At 41.1% G+C, this 22,571-nt stretch overlaps 1 protein-coding gene across 2 annotated transcripts in view; it reads left to right on the top strand.

Annotated features, from left to right (window-relative positions):
• The first annotated feature begins 6,523 nt into the window (after positions 1-6,523).
• LOC135555845 (cell division cycle protein 27 homolog) overlaps positions 6,524-22,571 on the top strand; it is an 18,365-nt gene continuing 2,317 nt past the window's right edge. For both annotated transcript variants that reach the window (XM_064988612.1, XM_064988611.1), the window contains exons 1-18: positions 6,524-6,690; positions 8,031-8,106; positions 8,642-8,789; positions 8,932-9,057; positions 9,967-10,064; positions 10,337-10,506; positions 12,476-12,693; positions 14,137-14,248; positions 14,505-14,623; positions 14,933-15,032; positions 15,388-15,592; positions 15,857-16,029; positions 16,254-16,406; positions 16,636-16,844; positions 19,476-19,593; positions 19,841-19,969; positions 20,117-20,191; positions 20,701-20,863. In XM_064988612.1, coding sequence (XP_064844684.1) covers positions 6,664-6,690; positions 8,031-8,106; positions 8,642-8,789; positions 8,932-9,057; positions 9,967-10,064; positions 10,337-10,506; positions 12,476-12,693; positions 14,137-14,248; positions 14,505-14,623; positions 14,933-15,032; positions 15,388-15,592; positions 15,857-16,029; positions 16,254-16,406; positions 16,636-16,844; positions 19,476-19,593; positions 19,841-19,969; positions 20,117-20,191; positions 20,701-20,863 — 2,419 coding nt within the window. In that variant the 5' untranslated portion in view covers positions 6,524-6,663. The remainder of the gene's footprint in view (positions 6,691-8,030; positions 8,107-8,641; positions 8,790-8,931; positions 9,058-9,966; positions 10,065-10,336; positions 10,507-12,475; positions 12,694-14,136; positions 14,249-14,504; positions 14,624-14,932; positions 15,033-15,387; positions 15,593-15,856; positions 16,030-16,253; positions 16,407-16,635; positions 16,845-19,475; positions 19,594-19,840; positions 19,970-20,116; positions 20,192-20,700; positions 20,864-22,571) is intronic.

Raw genomic sequence — 22,571 nt, 5'->3', positions numbered from 1 at the left:
ACTGCTCTTAAACGCAAGTAAAACTAAATGCATGCTATTCAACCGATCACTGCCCGCACCTGCTCGCCCGTCAAGCATCACTATGGACGGCCCTGACTTAGAATATGTGGACAACTACAAATACCTAGGTGTCTGGTTAGATTGTAAACTCTCCTTCCAGACTCACATTAAGCATCTCAAATCCAAAAGTAAATCTAGAATCGGCTTCCTATATCACAACAAAGCATCCTTCACTCATGCTGCCAAACATACCCTCGTAAAACTGACCATCCTACTGATCCTCAACTTCGCCGATGACATATATAAATTAGCCTCCAACACTCTACTCAACAAACTGGATGCAGTCTATCACAGTGCCATCTGTTTTGTCACCAAAGCCCCATACACTACCCACCATTGCGACCTGTACTCTCTCGTTGGTTGGCCCTCGCTTCATACTCGTCGCCAAACCCACTGGCTCCAGGTCTTCTACAAGTCTCTGCTAGGTAAAGCCCGCCTTATCTCAGCTCACTGGTCACCATAGCAGCACCCACTTGTAGCACGCACTCTAGCAGGTGTATCTCACTCGTCACCCCCAAAGCCAATTCCTCCTTTGGTCATCTTTCCTTCCAGTTCTCTGCTGTCAATGACTGGAACGAACTGCAAGAATCTCTGAAGCTGGAGACTCATATCTCCCTCACTAGCTTTAAGCACCAGCTGTCAGAGCAGCTCACAGATCGCTGCACCTGTACATAGCCAATCTGTAAACAGCCCATCTACCTACCTACCTCATCCTCATACTATATTTATGTATTTCTCTTGCTCCTTTGCACCCCAGTATCTCTACTTGCACATCTACCATTCCAGTGTTTAATTGCTATATTGCAATTACTTCTCCACCATGGCCTATTTATTGCCTTAACTCCCTTATCTTACCTCATTTGCACTCACTGTATATAGACTGTTTGTTTTCTTTGTTCTACTGTATTATTGACTGTATGTTTTGTTTATTCCATGTGTAACTCTGTGTTGTTGTATTGTGTCAAATTGCTATGTTTTATCTTGGCCAGGTCGCAGTTGCAAATGAGAACTTGTCCTCAACTGGTCTACCTGGTTAAATAAAGGTGAAATAAAATAAAAATGGGCTGGCTGGCTAGCTAGCAAATAAAGCTACACAAAATAATAGCAAAGTCAATATCAGCATGTGAAGTAGCTAATTAGCCAACCTGGTCTCAGAGCATTTCGCATTATTCTGTACGTAAATCCGAGACACTCTGTTTGGTATGGTTACTTAACCCATTTAACTAAACATCTATCCAGGGCCTTAGCATCAAAAAGGGATGAAACCGTTACACAGCAGATAGACAATTTGGTAGAGATGCTCTTTGGGATGTATTAATTGATATTAGAAGAGGTGCCCAAAAATTAAGTGGTGTAAAGTACTTAATGGAAAGATTCACCCATTTTGAATGTTATATTGTTTTTGTGCATCCCTGAGAGATGTTCTATCGATTCCCAGAGTCATTTCATGCTTTCATGTGTATCTGAGCTATTGCCTTTCAAACAGGCAGACATTTGGCTCATATGGCGCAGTACTGTGATAAAGCCGCACTCCCTACACTGAAAGTTAATAGGGATACGACTTTTAGACTGCAAAAACATCTTTCGTACATGTCAGATTTCAAAACTGGCCATTGTCATAATGTGGGAGGTTGTCTTCTGTTGAATGAGCCATTGATCATATTTTTGCAATATACCTACATCAAGAAATGTGTACTTTAACATTTCTCCTATTTGTCTGCTTCTTCAGACCAGGGTGCATTGCAGCTAACCCTTCCCCTTCCCCTAACCCTTTAACCTACATTTTAAACTTAATCCTAACCTAACCCCTAGCCTAGCTAAAATTAGCAAGCTAGCTAACATTAGCCACGAGTTAGAATAAGAACAAAAATGGATTTGTGTGCAAATACTATTTACAAGATATTTACAGATGTTCACTGCTGCAATGTGAACTTTGGGAGCATGTGGTCCTTAAACTCCTCTAGTCTAGCAATATGTCTGCCCTGAGGTCTTCCACACAACGAAGAAACAAGTGTCCCTTCCAGTGATGTGGAGCTGACCTTGGACCTGGTGCTAGTAAGATTGGTCTTCACAGAGGCGGTAATACCCTCCCTCTTCCTGGATATAGAAATCCTTTGACTTCACTGCCTTCTCAATGGTAAGGTCCCTTGCACTATAGGAACTTGACTTCCACCATTGCTGTGGTGCTAACGACATCATCTGATGCCCTCCTCTTCTGTACCCCACTTTACATACAACACCAACCAATGACTGTGATCTGAGGACCTTTATTAGCAGCGACGGAGTAATGCGCTTGGCCCTAACCACTACTCCTAAATTGCTGGCCGTCAACCTCCCTCTCCTCATGGTGTGCCAGTTGGAGTTGGTGCGCTGTCCGACTGTTGCCTGCAGAATAGCCTCATGCTGCGCCAACGACAGCGCCATGCCAGCCAGGATGCTCAGGTTCAAGGAGCCATATCACACTGAACCTGCCTTGGAGATTCCTTAGCCACTGAAGATTTTCCTCCGTGGGCTCTCGGGACACCTTGCAATGCATTTGTTTTTGTAAGAAATGTGCTATATAAATAAAGGTTGATTTGATTGATGATATTACAGCTGTAGAATATTTAATAAACAGTCACTTTCACATGAGGACAAGTGCAGCTTTTCCATAAACTTTTAATTGATAAGTTGGGATTTTATAACTTGACATATCAATCATATAGTGGGAAGGATCATATAAATCAAGACTGGGTGAATGCATATACCACCCTGAATAAATAAATACTGTGCCTTTGAAGACTTGTCTCTGGTCATGAAACTACAATAAAGGCTGGATGCCTAAACAAAGTCAATTCTGAACGTCAATAGATTTATAGATTCATTCTCCTCAATGACTACATCCTAGAGCTGAGTTATCACTCATCTACGTCTGGTATCCGGGGTAATCTAGTTAGTGATTATATAATCGATTAAGTTGCTCTTTCCTTGTAGAATGTTGACAGCAGTATAGAAAACATTGTATTGCTAAGATGCTCAAATTGAACTTAATAGCTACACTCACTGACACAGGATAAATTTAATCCCTCATGCTGGCCCTGACCAAACCAGTAAATTGCCTCTCACTATAGCTGGACTTCTCAACATGGCCAGACTTCCCTTTTAATGCTCTTATACTCATTCTTGAAAAATGCTTTAAGGTCGGAAATAGACACCAATGTCGACATACTGCGCAAATAATTATCTAGGCTAAGTAAAACCATGTATTTAAAATATACAGTGCCTTGCGAAAGTTTTCGGCCCCCTTGAACTTTGCGACCTTTTGCCACATTTCAGGCTTCAAACATAAAGATATAAAACTGTATTTTTTTGTGAAGAATCAACAACAAGTGGGACACAATCATGAAGTGGAACGACATTTATTGGATATTTCAAACTTTTTTAACAAATCAAAAACTGAAAAATTGGGCGTGAAAATTATTCAGCCCCTTTACTTTCAGTGCAGCAAACTCTCTCCAGAAGTTCAGTGAGGATCTCTGAATGATCCAATGTTGACCTAAATGACTAATGATGATAAATACAATCCACCTGTGTGTAATCAAGTCTCCGTATAAAGGCACCTGCACTGTGATAGTCTCAGAGGTCCGTTAAAAGCGCAGAGAGCATCATGAAGAACAAGGAACACACCAGGCAGGTCCGAGATACTGTTGTGAAGAAGTTTAAAGCCGGATTTGGATACAAAAAGATTTCCCAAGCTTTAAACATCCCAAGGAGCACTGTGCAAGCGATAATATTGAAATGGAAGGAGTATCAGACCACTGCAAATCTCCAAGACCTGGCCGTCCCTCTAGACTTTCAGCTCATACAAGGAGAAGACTGATCAGAGATGCAGCCAAGAGGCCCATGATCACTCTGGATGAACTGCAGAGATCTACAGCTGAGGTGGGAGACTCTGTCCATAGGACAACAATCAGTCGTATATTGCACAAATCTGGCCTTTATGGAAGAGTGGCAAGAAGAGAGCCATTTCTTAAAGATATCCATAAAAAGTGTTGTTTAAAGTTTGCCACAAGCCACCTGGGAGACACACCAAACATGTGGAAGAAGGTGCTCTGGTCAGATGAAACCAAAATTGAACTTTTTGGCAACAATGCAAAACGTTATGTTTGGCGTAAAAGCAACACAGCTCATCACCTTGAACACACCATCCCCACTGTCAAACATGGTGGTGGCAGCATCATGGTTTGGGCCTGCTTTTCTTCAGCAGGGACAGGGAAGATGGTTCAAATTTATGGGAAGATGGATGGAGCCAAATACAGGACCATTCTGGAAGAAAACCTGATGGAGTCTGCAAAAGACCTGAGACTGGGACGGAGATTTGTCTTCCAACAAGACAATGGTCCAAAACATAAAGCAAAATCTACAATGGAATGGTTCAAAAATAAACATATCCAAGTGTTAGAATGGCCAAGTCAAAGTCCAGACCTGAATCCAATTGAGAATCTGTGGAAAGAACTGAAAACTGCTGTTCACAAATGCTCTCCATCCAACCTCACTGAGCTCGAGCTGTTTTGCAAGGAGGAATGGGAAAAAATGTCAGTCTCTCGATGTGCAAAACTGATAGAGACATACCCCAAGCGACTTACAGCTGTAATCGCAGCAAAAGGTGGCGCTACAAAGTATTAACTTAAGGGGGCTGAATACTTTTGCACGCCCAATTTTTCAGTTTTTGATTTGTTAAAAAAGTTTGAAATATCCAATAAATGTCGTTCCACTTCATGATTGTGTCCCACTTGTTGATTCTTCACAAAAAAATACAGTTTTATATCTTTATGTTTGAAGCCTGAAATGTGGCAAAAGGTCGCAAAGTTCAATGGGGCCGAATACTTTCGCAAGGCACTGTATATCCCATTTTTGGCAAGCTATGAATTTCCTGAAAAGTCATGGTGTGTGCATCACCTGCGTGTGTGCCAGGGGGCTATTGCCAGCAGGTAAAATAATGATATATAACAGACTAAATAGATAGCCAATTAAAAAATGTGTGTAATTTGGCTAATTATCTCGCTAGTGTAACTATTTAGCTATTACCATTCATTAATGTAATTGTCCTGTCCGATTTCCTAAAATAACTTTGCACTGGCACTCGTGTATAACCACACATGGCCAGCCAACACACAGTTGATGAAACCAATACAGCATACTCTGATTGTAAAACCAACTCTCAAGTGCTCAAAACTGGCTAGGATTATCCTCTCTTCAATCCTGGCCATGCAATTCTGACAAAGTAAAAAAGTATTATTAGAATAGCCTAATTGACAAGTAACTCCGAAGCTGTCAAGATCTCCCCTGAACACTGAATATTTTAACCTTACAAATAGATAAACATCTTAGTTAGCTACTTCACCTACTTTAGCAATTTGATCCCTGGTTCATTGAATGAGGGATTTTTTTTTAGAAAGACATCAACGTATTTGGCTGTAATTTTAATGTTGTAAGGTGGCCAACTCTCATCCTGGAGAGTCCACAAGAGCTACTGTGTGTGCAGGCTTTTGCTCCAGCCCTGCTCGAACACACCACATTGTAAAACAAACCACACAAAAACAACAGGACCTTAATAAGCTAAATCTGGTGTGTTTTGAGCAGGGTTGGATAAAAATCCTGCACATCAAGTAGCTCTTTATGGATGGAGGGTTGAATGGCCACGTGTTTTATACAGTAGCCTATCAGTGCATTATTTTACTTTGTAGGGGGTTAATTAAGTGCCTTGCTCAAGGCCACAACGGCAGGATATATAATACATGGTATCAGAGACCAGCAGCCTTCCATTGTCAATTCAAGTGATAATAATGAAGGATATTTTGTGAAGTGGTTCCTTGTATCATACAACACAATTTTCAGTCATCTTTTGGCCCATGGTATTACAGACCTTTTTTAAATTGAGGTTTCAGACAAGTAAAAAATCTGTCCTACTTACAAGTGGCTAAAAAAGTTAACGTTAAGGTCAAAATGAAAGGAGAGTGGTTGGTAACGTGAACGTCTTCGATTCTCATCGTGGACAATTTTAGCTAATTAGCAACTTTGCAACTACTTACTACCTTTGAGCTACTTAGCATGTTAGCTAACCCTAACCCTTTAACTAACTCCTAACCTTAACCCCAACCCTTAGCCTAGCTAACGGTGGTAACAACAAATTAGCAATTAACATATCAAACGTTTTGAAATTCGTGACAAATTGTAGGAATTGCATTTCGTAACATATCAAATGGATGATGGACATGCAGAAATGGATACATACCATATGAAACGTAACATATCAAACTAAACAGTGTCTCGGATTTAATTACACAGATATACAAATTAGTTCTATCGATCTCTATGGTTGATACACAAGTTTATATTTCAGTTTACAACAGTTTCGGTTATTTCCGCTGGTCTTCGATTCCATTCGTAAACTGATACGTTTGCATCTGTTTCGGATATGTTCGGGAGCTTTCGACATGGTCGGTAACGGTCGTTGTGTTCAAATCTTCAGAGCTACTTCTGGCCTGGATACTGAAATAAGAAAGGAACTGAAGAAAGAGGGAAACAAAAAACAGTGGACGAGAGAAGGAGCCTGACAACGGAATGACGGTGCTGCAGGAACCTGTTCAGGTAAAGAAGTAGTTTGCTATACCAAGAAGAGAACTGTCACATGCAGGACGAGGAATGTATTGTGGCCTGCATGGTTACCTCCCTACCAGAAAGGTCCACTACTGCTACACCGAGGCCTGAGAAGAAATGGTTTGGCCTAGCCAGCTAGCATTCCCCGAATAGTTGCTTCGTTGTTAAAATCGGTAAACTAGTGCCTGTTATTCAATATATACCACACAGGGGTACTCTTTAGAACGGCCACTGTCAGCCAGGTATACGACATTAGATAGTGGTAGGTGCCAGCTAACTAGGTGCTCAGTCATTAGCCATATTTAGCTAGCGACATTAACTCGCTATTAGTTATGGAGCCTCAACGTTTGTTTTTAAATTATCTGGTTAATGTTAGTAATCTAGTTAGCTACTGGAAAACTAGACTAACATAACTTGCTAACTTTAGCTAATTAACGTTACTAACTTAGACTGCCAGTAAAGTGAGTTTTTCAGATAACGTTATCTAAATTAACTAAAGTTAGTTAGTTAGCTAAACATTACAGCTGATCAGATTGATGATGGTTGACATTATTTCGATGTCATTCTCCCTGCAAAATAACATTAGCTAACGCCAAAGTCGTTAAGCTAGCATCCAAGTTAGCTAGTATGTCGACCAATGTTTAAGTTATTTCAGATTGTATTGTAAATGGGTATGTTGACAGCTGAATTGAACATATTGAAAACCATTGGCTAGTTAGCTAACTACTCAGTGCTAGCTAGCTACATGGATAACTGCTGCCTGCATTGACATAGCGTTTGAACATTTGATGTAGCTAGCTACTTGCCATTTACCGTAACCTTAAACATCATCAGATCTGACATAGTTGAGGTACCGTTACTTGGACCTCAATTTGAGTTGAGGTACTTAACGTAGTAATGTAACGTCTAGCTATCCTATGGCCACAGATGTTGGTATTGATATCGAACGACGAAATAACGTTAGCTAAATGTTTGACACTTACCACGAAAAACTGAAATTCGCCTAAGCCCTAGACCAGTGAAAGCCCCCCAAAATGTAAGATAGCATTGTCTGCCCGTCGAATGTAACTAGCTAATGGTTGTTTGCTTTGTCAACATTTCATAGCCATCTAGCTAACAGCTAGCCATAAGATTGAACAGTTCGCTATAATAAGCTGCAAGCTTTCTATTCAAAGAATGTATTATCAACGCATGTGCTTATTGACTGATTAGGTCATTGATTATTAGTGAGTTGTAAAGCTTGCTGTCAGAGCCACCACCAGATCAGACAATCATAGTAGGCTGTGTGACAATATGTAGAGATGCAGATGTGTTTGTCTCCCTGTGTCTAGGCTGCTGTTTGGCATGCACTAAACCACTATGCCTACAGAGATGCCGTGTTCCTGGCCGAGAGACTATATGCTGAAGGTAATGAAATCTACCCCTCATGTCTTAAGAAGATCCTGTCCATGCTGCAGCACAGCAGAGCTCCTCCTTTTTCAGCTTAACATTACTGTGCAGACAACTGTACAGTTCCACCTGATTGTTTTAATCCACACATATACCCCTGAAAGGTTTTGACATGATGGTGGCTTGTGGGGCCTGACTGACACATGCAAAACAGGTTTTAGAACACATTGCCATTTCTTATAGAATAGCCTGTAGGCTGCTGTTGCTTTAATGTAGAACGCAAAACACTGCAGTGGGCTATTAGGCTATAGCGTCGATCAAAATAACATGTCAAGTATGAAAATTGGTCACATGCCAAAAGGAATCTCATGCTGTCAGTGCAAGTATGAAAATGTCAGCGCCAAATTAATAAAATTAATATTTATAACTCACAGTCATCTGGGATTGTGCTTTTGGTGTTTGTGTTTGTGTCAGGGTATGTATCTGTATGTTAATTTAAGCGCAAATTATGCAAATGCATATTATTTGGATGCATCTCTTATCCTCCTCACAGTGCATTCGGAGGAGGCCCTCTTTCTATTAGCCACATGCTACTATCGTTCGGGAAAGGCCTACAAGGCATACCGCCTTCTCAAGGGGCACAGCTGCACAACGCCACAATGCAAATACCTCCTCGCCAAGTGCTGTGTGGAACTGAGCAAGTAAGGATGTTATTTTGTTTCTGGTGTTTTAGGTCTCATAGCTATGACATTGTGCATGCTTTTAATGCAGAGTGTCTGGATAGCTCCCTTCTTCTGACCCCTGTATGCTCACATCAGTGGTCCGGTCCTCTTCTCTTCCCAGGCTTGCAGAGGGAGAGCAGATCCTGACAGGCGGGGTCCTGAACAAACAGAAGAGCCAGGAGGACATTGTCACAGAGTTTGGAGACTCTGCCTGTTTCACATTGTCCCTATTGGGGCAAATCTATTGGTAGGATAACCATGTTCATTACTTCATTGTTGACCAATCTAAAGCATGTTCAGGTAACATTTTCAATTGAGAGTTGATTGCTTGTGTGCTAGCTATCACATAGCAATAGCTAATGTTTTACTATGCAACTGAGTGATAGACGTTGCACCCTAGTGAAGAGGGTTGGGCGTAGCAGTGCCTTGATGTTTGTTTGTCGCGATGGACTTGTTTATTGTATCCTGAAGGAAACCTTGTTGATTCATCTTCCCGTGGTCTTGCTAATGAATTAAAGGGAGCAGAAATTGAGAATTGGAGAGGAGGCATGTCTGTGAATGATATTTGGATGTTACCTTGGTCAATTCAAATGGACTATTTGAATGCAGGAAGGGGCTGCAGCAGCCTCCTAAGCAGAGGATGTCTTTTTCTACAGAGATACTGTATTTAGAACATGATGTAAGCTCAGCCAGTGGGCTAGAATCTCCGAGCATTTAATTATCACTTAGTCATGAACATCATGTTACAATTTAGACATGCATGAACCACAATCAAAATGCTGTTGTCTCAATTTCTAAGGTTTAACCATATCAGAAATCAGACTCTAAACAACGTGGTATGCTGGTATATTTCACATTATTGCATTATTACTGTGTGATGTCAGGAAAACCAATGTAGCGATTAAGCAAAGGTAATTGGTCTGGTATCTAACATGTGTGACCGTAATACAACCATAAATGCACAGCGAGTGGTTGCTTCCTCTTATAAATTAGATTTGAGGTACAGGAACAAGCTAATCCTGACAAAGATATTAGCTGGAATGTTCTGAATTAGATTAACGTAACCAGGCGCTATGTGTTTTGTTGTGTGATTGCACGTTCGTGCCTGTCACTCAATATCGAGAAGATCATTTTCTTCTTTCTTCTGTCTGTGCAGCAAAACGGATCGTCTGGCCAAAGGTTCTGAATGTTATCAGAAGAGCCTGAGTATGAATCCTTTCCTGTGGTCTCCCTTTGAGTCCCTCTGTCAGATCGGTGAGTCAGTCAATCAGCTGGGATGGGTGGGTGGTAGGGTAGTTAGTTATATAATGCATGTTAAGATGATAGAGTACAATATGTATTTGCATTAAAAATAGTTTGATTCACTCGTCATTGTAAGACAAAAATGTGAAACTTACACTGGTCCTTATCCCATGCATGATGGCGGATCCAAATCTAATTCCCTGACCAGTGCTCAGGCTAAAATCCACTCTATTCCCTCCCCCTGTTCTTCAGCTGATTGTATTAACCTGTATCTTTGTTGTCAGGCGATCGGCCGGACCCAGAGCAGATCTTCAGACTGACGTCCCTGCAGTTCTTTAGCGGTGGGAGTGGAGCCCCTCCCCTGTTCCCGATCAGCCCTGCCCACACACCAAGCCACAACATGCCCCACCGCCAGGTGGACACAGTGCTCATGGAGACGCCCCAGGACACCTTAGTACGTCCCTTCGACTCCCATTAGGCCCATTATCAACATCCATCACTCCTGTGTTTCGATTGCACGTTGTTAGCCAATCCATGTTTATCATTTTAAAAGGCTAATTTATCATTAGAAAACCCTTTTGCAATTCTTTTAGCACAGCTGAAGACTGTTCTGATTAATGAAGCAGTAAAACTGGCCTTAGACTCGTTGAGTATCTGGAGCATCAGCATTTGTGGGTTCGATTACAGGCTCAAAATGGGTAGAAACAAATAACTTTCTTCTGAAACTCTTCAGTTTATTCTTGTTTTGAGAAATGAAGGCTATTCTATGTGAGAAATTGGCAAGAAACTGAAGATTGCGTACAATGCTGTGTACTACTCCCTTCACAGAACAGCTCAAACTGGCTCTAACCAGAATAGAAAGAGTGGGAGGCCCTGGTGCACAACTGAGCAAGAGGACAAGTACATTGGAGTGTCTAGTTTGAGACACAAATCCTCAACTGGCAGCTTCATTAAATAGTACCTGAAAAAAAACACCAGTCTCATTGTCAACAGTGAAGAGGCGACTCCGGGATACTGGCCTTCTAGGTAGAGTTCCTCTGTCCAGTGTCTGTGTTCTTTTGCCCATCTTAATCTTTTCTTTTTATTGACCAGTCTAAGATATGGCTTTTTCTTTTCTTCTAGAAGGCCAGCATCCCGGAATCGCCTCTTTACTGTTGACATTGAGACTGGTGTTTTGCGGGTCCTAATGAAGCTGCCAGTTGAGGACTTGAGGCGTCTGTTTCTCAAACTAAACACTCTAATGTACTTGTCCTCTTGCTCAGTTGTGCACCGGGGCCTCCCACTCTTCCTATTCTGGTTCGGGACAGTTTGCGCTGTTCTGTAAAGGGAGTAGTACACAACGTTGTACGAGATCTTCAGTGTCTTGCCAATTTCTCGAGTGGAATAACCTTCATTTCTCAGAACAAGAATAGACTGACAAGTTTCAGAAGAAAGTTATTTGTTTCTAGCCATTTTGAGCCTGTAATCGAACCCACAAATACTGACGCTCCAGATACTCAACTAGTCTAAAGAAGGCCAGTTTTATTGCTTCTTTAATCAGAACAACAGTTTTCCGCTGTGCTAACATAATTGCAAAAGGTTTTTCTAATGATCAATTAGCCTTTTTAAAATGATAAACTCGGATTGGCTAACACAACGTGCCGTGGAACACAGGAGTGATGGATGCTGATAATGGGCTTTTGTATGCCAATGTAGATTTTCCATAAATCTGCCGTATCCAGCTGCAATAGTCATAGTGTCTACACTGTATTGCTGATCAATTTTATGTTATTTTAATGGGGGGGAATTTGCTTTTCTTTCAAAAACAAGGACATTTCTAAGTGACCCCCAAATTTTTAACGGTAGTGTGTGTATATACACACAGCACCAGCCAAATTTGGACACCTACTCATTCAAGGGTTTTAATTTATTTTTTACTATTTTCTACATTGTAGAATAACAGTGATGACAAACTTTGAAATAACACGTGTAATAAAGTAGTAATTAAACAAATCTAAATATATTTGAGATTCTTCAATGTAGACCGCTGCGCCACTCGGGAGACCCCAGGACTTCTAATCTTTGAGTTAATCTGAAACCCGGAAAAAACTTAATGAAACCAGGTATAAAAAAAATTGAAACAGATTTTATAGGGCCCTACATTATATGGCTCATGATCTGTTGTAATTTGACATCTTTCACCAACACTAAAATTATCTACAGTAACGTTTGGCATTTAATTTTCTCGCTGTGCTGAACCGTGACCCAAAAACCGCAATATGTACTGAACTGGGGGTTTGGTGAACCGTTACACCCCTAATGAACGCTTTATGATAAATAGCACTTCACAAGCAAAGACCACAGTTCTTTCTAATAACCTGCCTATCCAAATGTGCAATGAAGAACTGACAACTGCTGTCTTGTTCCCTTTCCCTCCCCTGTAGGAATTAAACAGACTGAACCTGGAGTCTTCCAACTCAAAGTACTCGTCTCTGAACACAGACTCCACCATGTCCTACATCGACTCGTCTGTCATCTCCCCGGACACCGTAGGGCCTCTGGGTACAGGCAGCTCCCTGCTATCCAAACAAGTGCAGAACAAACCCAAGAGTGGGCGCAGTCTACTGGGGGGACCGGCAGCACTCAGCCCCCTAACACCCAGGTACTGGTGGTCTCACCCTGTACACACACACGCACAAGATGTTTTTTCTCAGTAGAGGCTCTTACATGTGTTGGGCTGTTTTATCATAAGTGGATTGACACAGGCACGCATTATTTATCTGCTCATAAGTGTCATGTGGCACTGTATTTAGAGTGTGGCGTGATTCTATGTGTGTTGAGGCACTCCCACATGTTTCCCTCTGACTACTTTTTCAGTGTCATTATGTAGGGTGTCCAAAAATGCACTTTGGTGATTAAATTTCACTTCCTTATGTTTAAAAAATACATTTTACCAAGACAAATATGATTATTCATGTTCTAAATCTTTCAGTTGGGGTCTTAACATATCAAAAAAGTAAAATTTTGTAACCTAATACATCCGTTAATAAGCACTAAGTTTTGTTGACATAGCGGTGAAGGTTCCTCATAACTTTTAAGGATTTAGCATTTTGCGGTTGTTGTCTTCAAAGTGGTTTCCGCGGATCGCAAAAAGCTAAATTAGCATGACACGAGCTGAATTGAATGTAAAAGGCTTTGAAGGTAAAAGCTTGGAACACACTCAATGCTCCATTGACATTTCACAGAGCTATGTTTGTTTTTGTGAGAAATCTTTGAAGTAGAGCGGGAATTTCACATTAATACAAAAAGTTCATACTAAAATATGGAAGCATTACATATGTCTCAAAATCAATATCTATCTTACATCTCTCTATTGTTTTATGTCCTGCGGATTTTATAAGAAAGATGATGAGTTAAACGGTGAGCCTGTCAGTTTACCTTATTAATTCTCGCACAGCATCCAGCCTAGCAGACGCAATGCTATTTTCCTGTATTTTGACCACTTCTTCTCTAGCCTCCATTGATTTAGTCATCGTACAAGGGTGAAAACTCTAACATTTGAATGGATTATGATATAGACATGAGATTTGGAGCATTGGTTTTCTTAGAGGAGTATCTGCCCAATTTAATGTTATTTTACCCATTGGTCAAAATATGCATTTTTAATTGGACACCCTACATTATAAAGGCATATGCATTGGCAGCGATCACTCCGCTAGTAATTTGTCCATGTCGTTGAAAATTGTAGTCAAGTAACATTATCTAGGTTATAATTTGATATTGTGCACCTGGCTGCAGTACATACTGGTATCTTCATTCATTCATTCATCCTCCAACTCCATTGTCCACTAGCCTGTAATTAGGGAGACTGTAATGATAACTGGCTTCAGAGGACGTCTTGATTACTGCTTTTCCTCTGTCCTCTACGACGGTTTTGTTCTGTGAGGGCTTTTCTACTTGCGTTAAAGGCTTCTCTGGTACTGCAATTGGATGTAAATGGCCTTCATGGGGACTTCTGGATGATAGGTTAAATTATACAGAGCTGAATAAGTCAACAATGTAGATGAGATATACTGAGAATCCATTTGAATGATCTTATTCCCAGTTTTGGAATCTTGCCCCTGGAGCCCAGCCCAGGGGACCCCTTGTATCTGCAGAACTACTCTCACAGTGGCTCAGGGATGGAGCCACCCCCTCCCGGAGTCCCACCAAAGAAGGTACGCACGTGTCATCCCTATATTGAAGACAACACGCCAACTGCTATGTGGCTCTCCTATTTGGAGTGTTGATCGAAGAGCAACACACTGTGTGTAAAAATTGTCCTATGCATGCTGAATAGAAAACATTTCAACTTCAGAGGAGATTCCTTTAATTTCAGTGATGGATTGGATTGGAATGGAGGTCAAAGATGTTTTGTTCGAATTTTTTTAAATGTATTTTTAAACAGCTTTGTTCCCACTTTTCCCTCTTCAGTCTGTAGCGAGAATCAGCCAGCCGGGGACAAAGTCGGTGTTTGCACAGAGTGGCAACAGCAGGGAGATCATCCCTATCTCCTTCAACCAGACTCAGACCACTGCCCCCCCACAGACCAGGTATGTGCTCTTTACAAGGCCCATATGGACCCATGTTTACAGTATGGAAATGCAGAGATATTGCCAAAAAAGACAGCTGTCCTCACAATACTTGTTTATTTTCAGTGAGAATTCATGCAGGGTGAAATTTATGTAATGTTATGAAATTGTGATCCATACTTGTTTTGAGTCAATTGTTGTGCTTTAAACTTGAAACACTGCAGCATTTTTGCTTGGTCAACATGTCACTCATAGCATTGGTGTTCTCTGTGTCTAAGTATGAAGTCCTGATGACCATTGTTGTGCTCTGTTTGTCTGTGCCTACTGTAGTACTACGCCTCAAGTGCTGAGCCCCACAATTGCTGCTCCCCCCAACGTGCAGCCCAGACGGAGCTCCAGACTCTTCACCAGTGCCAGCTCTACTGCCAAGGTAACATAAAGACTCGGCGTTTGAGTGGATTTTTCCTTTAAACATATAACCAAATACTGGAATTGAGATGGACAGTAGGATTTGTGGTGCATCTTTTGAACCAGAAAAACAAAAACATCAGTTTGCTCTCAAGTCTAGCATTTTAAGTAGTGTTATGATATTTATGAGCAGAGGTTGCATTTTATATGTATTATTTTGTTCTATATAGAATAGAGGTTGGCACTGGGCTGTGCTGCTGAGATTCTTGGCAAAGATGTTATTTTTCCTATTACCAAATATCAAGGGGGGGCAGACATGGTTCTGATGTTAGCAGAGGTCTTTGAAATGCTAAACACAAACAAACATTCCTCAACAGGAGAATAGCAAGAAGCTGAAAATGAAGTTCCCCACCAAAATCCCCAACCGGAAGACCAAGTCAAAAATGGGCAAGGGAGGCATCACCCCATCCAACCTGAACGAGAGCATTGAGATCCTCAAGCTGGACTCGTCCATGACAGACGGGAAAGTCAGTATGGGCTCTCCTCAGTTCCAGGCCTTCAGTCTGCAGAAGGCTGCTGCAGGTGAGCTGGGACACTGTTAGAATCAACTCTCACACTTTGACTTTCAGTCTTCTTTGCCTAACCATATCAAGATGTAGGGATACACTGCCATTAAAAACACATTATGTCAAAGTAATGCAGTAGTTTTGACGTTTTTTATTAAGTTGCTGTTATAATTGTACTACATTTCTATAGTCTTATTAGCCACCTTGTCATACAATATCCTTACAAAGATGCCATCACAAGTCCTTATCTCCAAACCCCTCTTTTCCCTCTGTGTTCCAGATGGCCTGATGTCGCTGATGCGAGACATCGGCCGGGGGTACCTGGCCCTCTGCTCTTACAATTGTAAGGAGGCTATCAGCATCCTGAGCCAGCTGCCCTCCCATCACTACAATACAGGGTGGGTCCTGGGACAGATCGGCAGGGCCCACTTTGAACTGGCCGAATACATGCAGGTAAGGGAGAGCCTTCTTTTGCTAGGTTCATCTTTCATACATAAAACAGGGATTGTGGGCATCTGAAGCTAGATGTGCTCCTGTCCTTACTACAATTCCACATGGTTAAGACTGTCAAATGGATGCAAAGAGTGGTCGAGGGCTGTGCATGGTGGCTTTTGCTACTTCTCAATGGCTCGATTAGAAACCTTTCTCACTATTCGCCTCCTGTCCCCTCCCTGCAGGCGGAGAGGATCTTCTCAGAGGTGCGGCGCATCGAGAGCTACCGGGTGGAGGGCATGGAGATTTACTCCACCACCCTTTGGCACTTGCAGAAGGACGTGGCCCTGTCGGCCCTGTCCAAAGACCTCACCGACATGGACAAGAATTCACCAGAGGTACGTAGTTAACTAACACACTGGGACAAACAGTTGCATGTACCGTATCCACATGTCCTGGACTAAAAATTATGTTCAATTGAGACTTTTCCATTGGGAAATGCTTACAAGTGATTCTGTCTTGGAGTATGATTGCGTTAATTTAAAAGATCCATATTTTTGCTCCTTCTGCTCCTCTTCTATTCCTTCCCTCTTCCCTAACTCTCTCTCTCTCTCTTTGTCCCCTTAGGCATGGTGCGTGGCTGGTAACTGTTTCAGTCTGCAGAGGGAGCATGACATTGCCATTAAGTTCTTCCAGCGTGCCATCCAGGTGAACCCGGGCTTTGCCTACGCCTACACGTTGCTAGGCCATGAGTTTGTCCTCACAGAGGAGCTGGAGAAGGCTCTGGCCTGCTTCCGTAATGCCATCAGAGTCAACACACGCCACTACAATGCCTGGTAAGTTAGTGCACAACCTTGGAGTGATAGTGGATGTGACAAAATCTGAATTATAATCGTAATAGATGTGAAAATGCTCTATTATGGTTGAGAATGAAACGACTGAACAAATGAACAACGAAACAGCACAGCAAGTAATTGAAAGAAATAGGTTTTGATTATGTTTTTACTGGTAATTGGGACATGCGTAAATACCAACAAAATAACTTTTTGGTTTTCGTGTGTGTGTTTTAACTAGCTGTACTAAATTGCTTAAAAGGCCGCTAAAATTGTAAATGTCAGTATCGGGTTTTTTGGCAAGGAAAATATTGGATATCTATCGGCCAAAAAATGTCATATCGGTGCCTCCATATAATTGGTAATCCCAAAAATATCAGGTTTTAAAATCACAGCTGGCCTGTTACATTGTTTGCTGCCTCCATTCGGGATGCATCGTTTCAGTTTCAATGACTCAATATAAAAACAGATGAATGTAACTAAGATTTGGAATGTCAATACAATCAAACTAGCAAGGGAATGATCACACGTCCATCATAATGTGGCTAATAGGCTAGCATATCTATTTATGTAGCAAGCTAAAAACATGGAGCCTAATGCTAGCTCGCTAGGATGTCATGCCATTGGAGGAGTGAGTAAGTGACCCCCCCCTCCCCTCATTGTTTTTCGGGTGGCTATACAAAGTTAGAGATGCAGGTGTCATTTGGTTAGCTAGCAAGAACTTGAATGACTGTTATACAGTTAGCCAGAATGAATTTGCGAATGCAAGAGATATGCTATCTACTCTAATTTCAGAGTACTCTCGTCTGAGTATGCCAGAGCGCAGAACAACTGATGAATTTACAAACGCACAACTGAATATGACCGGTGTCAGTAAACATAGGCAAAAAAAAGTAATAGTTAGTCAAGAATGCTCTAGATAACATGTAACCAGCTCTTCTACGGCAAGTAAAATGGTCAGAGTGAGGTGTTCTCACATTTGTGTCTGGAAGTAGCTAGTTAGCAAACTAGCCAACTTTAGCCAGTTAGCTTAGGTGCTTGGTTGGGACAACCATGCATTGGCAGGCAAGCTGCAGAAGGACAAGGCTATAATTCCCCATTGTTTAGCTGAAAAAGTTTGAGAGTGTTTATCTAATGTTCCTTCGTTAGATTTGATCTCCTCTTGCTCTGGCTAGCATTAGTTGTTGGTCTTGTTGATGTGCATAACTGAGGGAGAGAGCCTACCTTTTCATGGTTGTTTGATCAATAGAAATAAAGTTCCCAAATGTAAGAGGACTCCTGTGTCGTTTACATATTTGCAGAAATCCATTCGGATGTATTTTGTGGCTTTTGGCGAATGCGTTCTAATGATCTAAGGTTGTGCTGTTACAACTGCCTTTAAACACAGTCCCGTTCAAAGTGAATGATTGCAGGCCCATGTAGCAAATGGCATGTTTATAGAAAGGTCTACTGTAGCTCTGATTGGTTATAGCGCACCAGTCTGTGTAGATTCCGGTCCTGGACAAGACATTTTTATTAACTGCAAGGACTATTTATTAATTGTCCAAATGCACGGCCGCTTTCCCACTTTATATTGCTATAGAATTTACACAAATGCCTTTAGTATACGTAATTCCCAAACATTCTAAGAATTTATAAAACGTGAAAATGACCAGTGTTTGCTTGTCAGAATTTAAGTGTCATTCTTCCTAGTGTGTATATGAACAGAGTTGTATACGATTTTATGTCGCTAAATTGCTGTCAATTCCACTTTAAATGCAACACTGTTTCTCACACAAATTATTTTCAAAGAGTTGGCTAAGATAACACCTACTGCAGCCGCAGCAAACTAGCCGTTTAAAAAAGCTAGCTAGCTAGACCGTGGGAAAACTACTGCTCGCTATTGCGCAGAAGTGCAGACGTTTCTGTATGTTTTTGTAAAAAACAGTCCCACTCATTAAGTCAATGTGATTGGTTGATTTCATTGTCACTACAAAAATCTTCCCTATTACAGTTGAATAGCAGAAGCCTTTTTCTAACTTCTGATGGTCTAGCCAATGGCTGACTTAGCTAGGTAGATTTACTTCCCCAGAGACCAGCAAAGAAATCCTGATTTGGATAAGTTTTTCCTCTGCAGCGTTAACCCATTTTCTTTCCAACAAAAACTGAAGAGATTAAATCAAACTCCATTGAAAATAATAGAATTAGCATTATTATAATCATAATTGTATAAATCTGTAGAAGGCCCATTGTTCCCCACTGTGTTTGTGTTAGTAATTATTTTTAGATTGGCTCTATTTTTCCCCAGTATGCATTTTTTTTTCCCACTATTCTGAATATCTAAAGAATCCATATGTTCTGAAATATGAACACAGAAATACTGGACATTTTGAACTCTTATGGTGGGGATTTGACAAAATTACAGTCATGGTCTTGAATTGGACTCTTGTCTTGACTATGTCTCGGTCCCTTTGTCCCCCTCCCAGTCTCGACTCGGTCTCGCTTAACACAGCACTGTATTACCTTAATGCAGATTAATAATCTGAAGTCTCAGTAAGGAATTAAAGCTAAAATGTTGTGTTTTGATGTTGGTGAATAATTCAGGATTATGGGAGAAACTTGTTCTCATCTCTCTTTCTATCCCTCCATCTCCAGGTATGGCTTGGGGATGATCTACTATAAGCAGGAGAAATTCAACCTGGCAGAGATTCACTTCAAGAAGGCACTTAGCATCAACCCTCAGAGTTCTGTGCTCCTCTGCCACATCGGAGTGGTGAGTGGCCCGCTACACTCAGTCTCTTTCAGCTCACTCAGTCTGTCAGAGCACTTCAAGACATTGCATGCTGATTTTTTAAATATTTTTAACCATCTTTGTTTTAGAAAACTACTTTATAAATCATATGTATTATTGTTACTATTTTCAAAGCCTGTAGTATTTTACATTTGGTACTTGAGTCATATTTCTCCAATGTTCTTTATGGCACTAACTAACGTGCTCCATGTTTCCTGTTTCCACACAGGTTCAGCATGCACTGAAGAAGTCTGACCATGCTTTAGAAACCCTGAATAGAGCGATCAACATAGACCCCAAGAACCCTCTATGCAAATTCCACAGGGCCTCCATCCTCTTCGCTAATGAAAAGTACAAGGTAGGTCCATATGGCTTTTCACAAGCGAACACTGACTAACCTACTTTTCATCACAATTCCTCTTCTTCTGTATTAATATTATCATTGTTCACTGTATTTTCTATTGGTTAAGTCTAAGCAAACAGTTTTTTTGTGATCCCTATTCAGGCGGCTCTTCAAGAGTTGGAAGAGCTGAAACAAATAGTGCCCAAAGAGTCCCTTGTTTACTTTTTAATAGGAAAGGTAAGCAAATGTAAACTTATTTTCTTTGTGGGGATTACGAGGAAAGGAGCTGACCATAAGTGAGGAATTTACGGTCACTTTGATATTCGTACTCAATAATAGACCACTTTACACTCACCTCTCAAATCTCATATAGTCTGACTTTGTGCAATACACTAAATACCTATGAGATGTTTATGACATCAAATTTTATGTCACATGCGCCGAATATAACAGGTGTAGTGTAGACTTTACCGTGAAATGCTTACTTACGAGCCCTTAACCAACAATGCAGAGTTTTTACAAAGTAAGAAACATTTGCTAAATAAACTAAAGGAGAAATAGTAACCCAATAAAATAACAATGAGACTATATACAAAATGTACTGGTACCGAGTCAATGTGCAGGGGTACGGGTAAGTTGAGGTAATTGTGGGGATTTAGTGACATATTTCCTAGTTTACGAATGTATTCATATGGATGGTGTGTCCTGCTCTAATCATATGCTTTCTTCCCTATTGCTCCCCTCAGGTGTATAAGAAGCTGGGCCAGACCCACTTGGCATTGATGAATTTCTCCTGGGCAATGGACCTGGATCCCAAAGGAGCCAACAATCAGATCAAAGAGGCCATAGACAAGAGGTACCTCCCTGACGACGAGGAGCCTGTCACTGAGGACTACCCCTATGACTCAGGTACAACCACTGTGGCTGCCATGACCAACTGACACATGGCTTTGACCATTTAGTTCCCTGTTAATGATGGCAATGACCTGTACATTTGTTATGAGTTGAAAAATATTTGACAGCCTTAAAATTAAACATTGAGTACTAGTAGTAAATAATTGAGTCAATATACAGTGCCTTGCTAAAGTATTCGGCCCCTTGAACTTTGCGACCTTTTGACACATTTCAGGCTTCAAACATAAAGATATAAAACTGTATTTTTTGTGAAGAATCAACAACAAGTGTGACACAATCATGAAGTGGAACGACATTTATTGGATATTTCAAATTTTTTTAACAAATCAAAAACTGAAAAATTGGGCGTGCAAAATTATTCAGCCCCCTTAAGTTAATACTTTGTAGCGCCACCTTTTGCTGCGATTACAGCTGTAAGTCGCTTGGGGTATGTCTATCAGTTTTGCACATCGAGAGACTGAAATTTTTTTCCCATTCCTCCTTGCAAAACAGCTCGAGCTCAGTGAGGTTGGATGGAGAGCATTTGTGAACAGCAGTTTTCAGTTCTTTCCACAGATTCTCAATTGGATTCAGGTCTGGACTTTGACTTGGCCATTCTAACACTTGGATATGTTTATTTTTGAACCATTCCATTGTAGATTTTGCTTTATGTTTTGGATCATTGTCTTGTTGGAAGACAAATCTCCGTCCCAGTCTCAGGTCTTTTGCAGACTCCATCAGGTTTTCTTCCAGAATTGTCCTGTATTTGTCTCCATCCATCTTCCCATCAATTTTAACCATCTTCCCTGTCCCTTCTGAAGAAAAGCAGGCCCAAACCATGATGCTGCCACCACCATGTTTGACAGTGGGGATGAGGTGTTCAAGGTGATGAGCTGTGTTGCTTTTACGCCAAACATAACGTTTTGCATTGTTGCCAAAAAGTTCAATTTTGTTTTCATCTGACCAGAGCACCTTCTTCCACATGTTTGGTGTGTCTCCCAGGTGGCTTGTGGCAAACTTTAAACGACACTTTTTATGGATATCTTTAAGAAATGGCTTTCTTCTTGCCACTCTTCCATAAAGGCCAGATTTGTGCAATATACGACTGATTGTTGTCCTATGGAAAGAGTCTCCCACCTCAGCTGTAGATCTCTGCAGTTCATCCAGAGTGATCATGGGCCTCTTGGCTGCATCTCTGACCAGTCTTCTCCTTGTATGAGCTGAAAGTTTAGAGGGACGGCCAGGTCTTGGAGATTTGCAGTGGTCTGATACTCCTTCCATTTCAATATTATCGCTTGCACAGTGCTCCTTGGGATGTTTAAAGCTTGGGAAATCTTTTTGTATCCAAATCCGGCTTTAAACTTCTTCACAACAGTATCTCGGACCTGCCTGGTGTGTTCCTTGTTCTTCATGATGCTCTCTGCGCTTTTAACGGACCTCTGAGACTATCACAGTACAGGTGCATTTATACGGAGACTTGATTACACACAAGTGGATTGTATTTATCATCATTAGTCATTTAGGTCAACATTGGATCATTCAGAGATCCTCACTGAACTTCTGGAGAGAGTTTGCTGCACTGAAAGTAAAGGGGCTGAATAATTTTGCATGCCCAATTTTTTTGCACGTTTTGATTTGTTAAAAAGTTAAAAATATCCAATAAATGTCGTTCCACTTCATGATTGTGTCCCACTTGTTGTTGATTCTTAACAAAAAATACAGT

The sequence above is a fragment of the Oncorhynchus masou genome, chromosome 15, assembly GCF_036934945.1.
Source record: "Oncorhynchus masou masou isolate Uvic2021 chromosome 15, UVic_Omas_1.1, whole genome shotgun sequence".
Classification (NCBI taxonomy): domain Eukaryota; kingdom Metazoa; phylum Chordata; class Actinopteri; order Salmoniformes; family Salmonidae; genus Oncorhynchus; species Oncorhynchus masou.
Note: the sequence above shows the minus strand (reverse complement) of the source record. Positions and strands in the feature narration are given on the sequence as shown.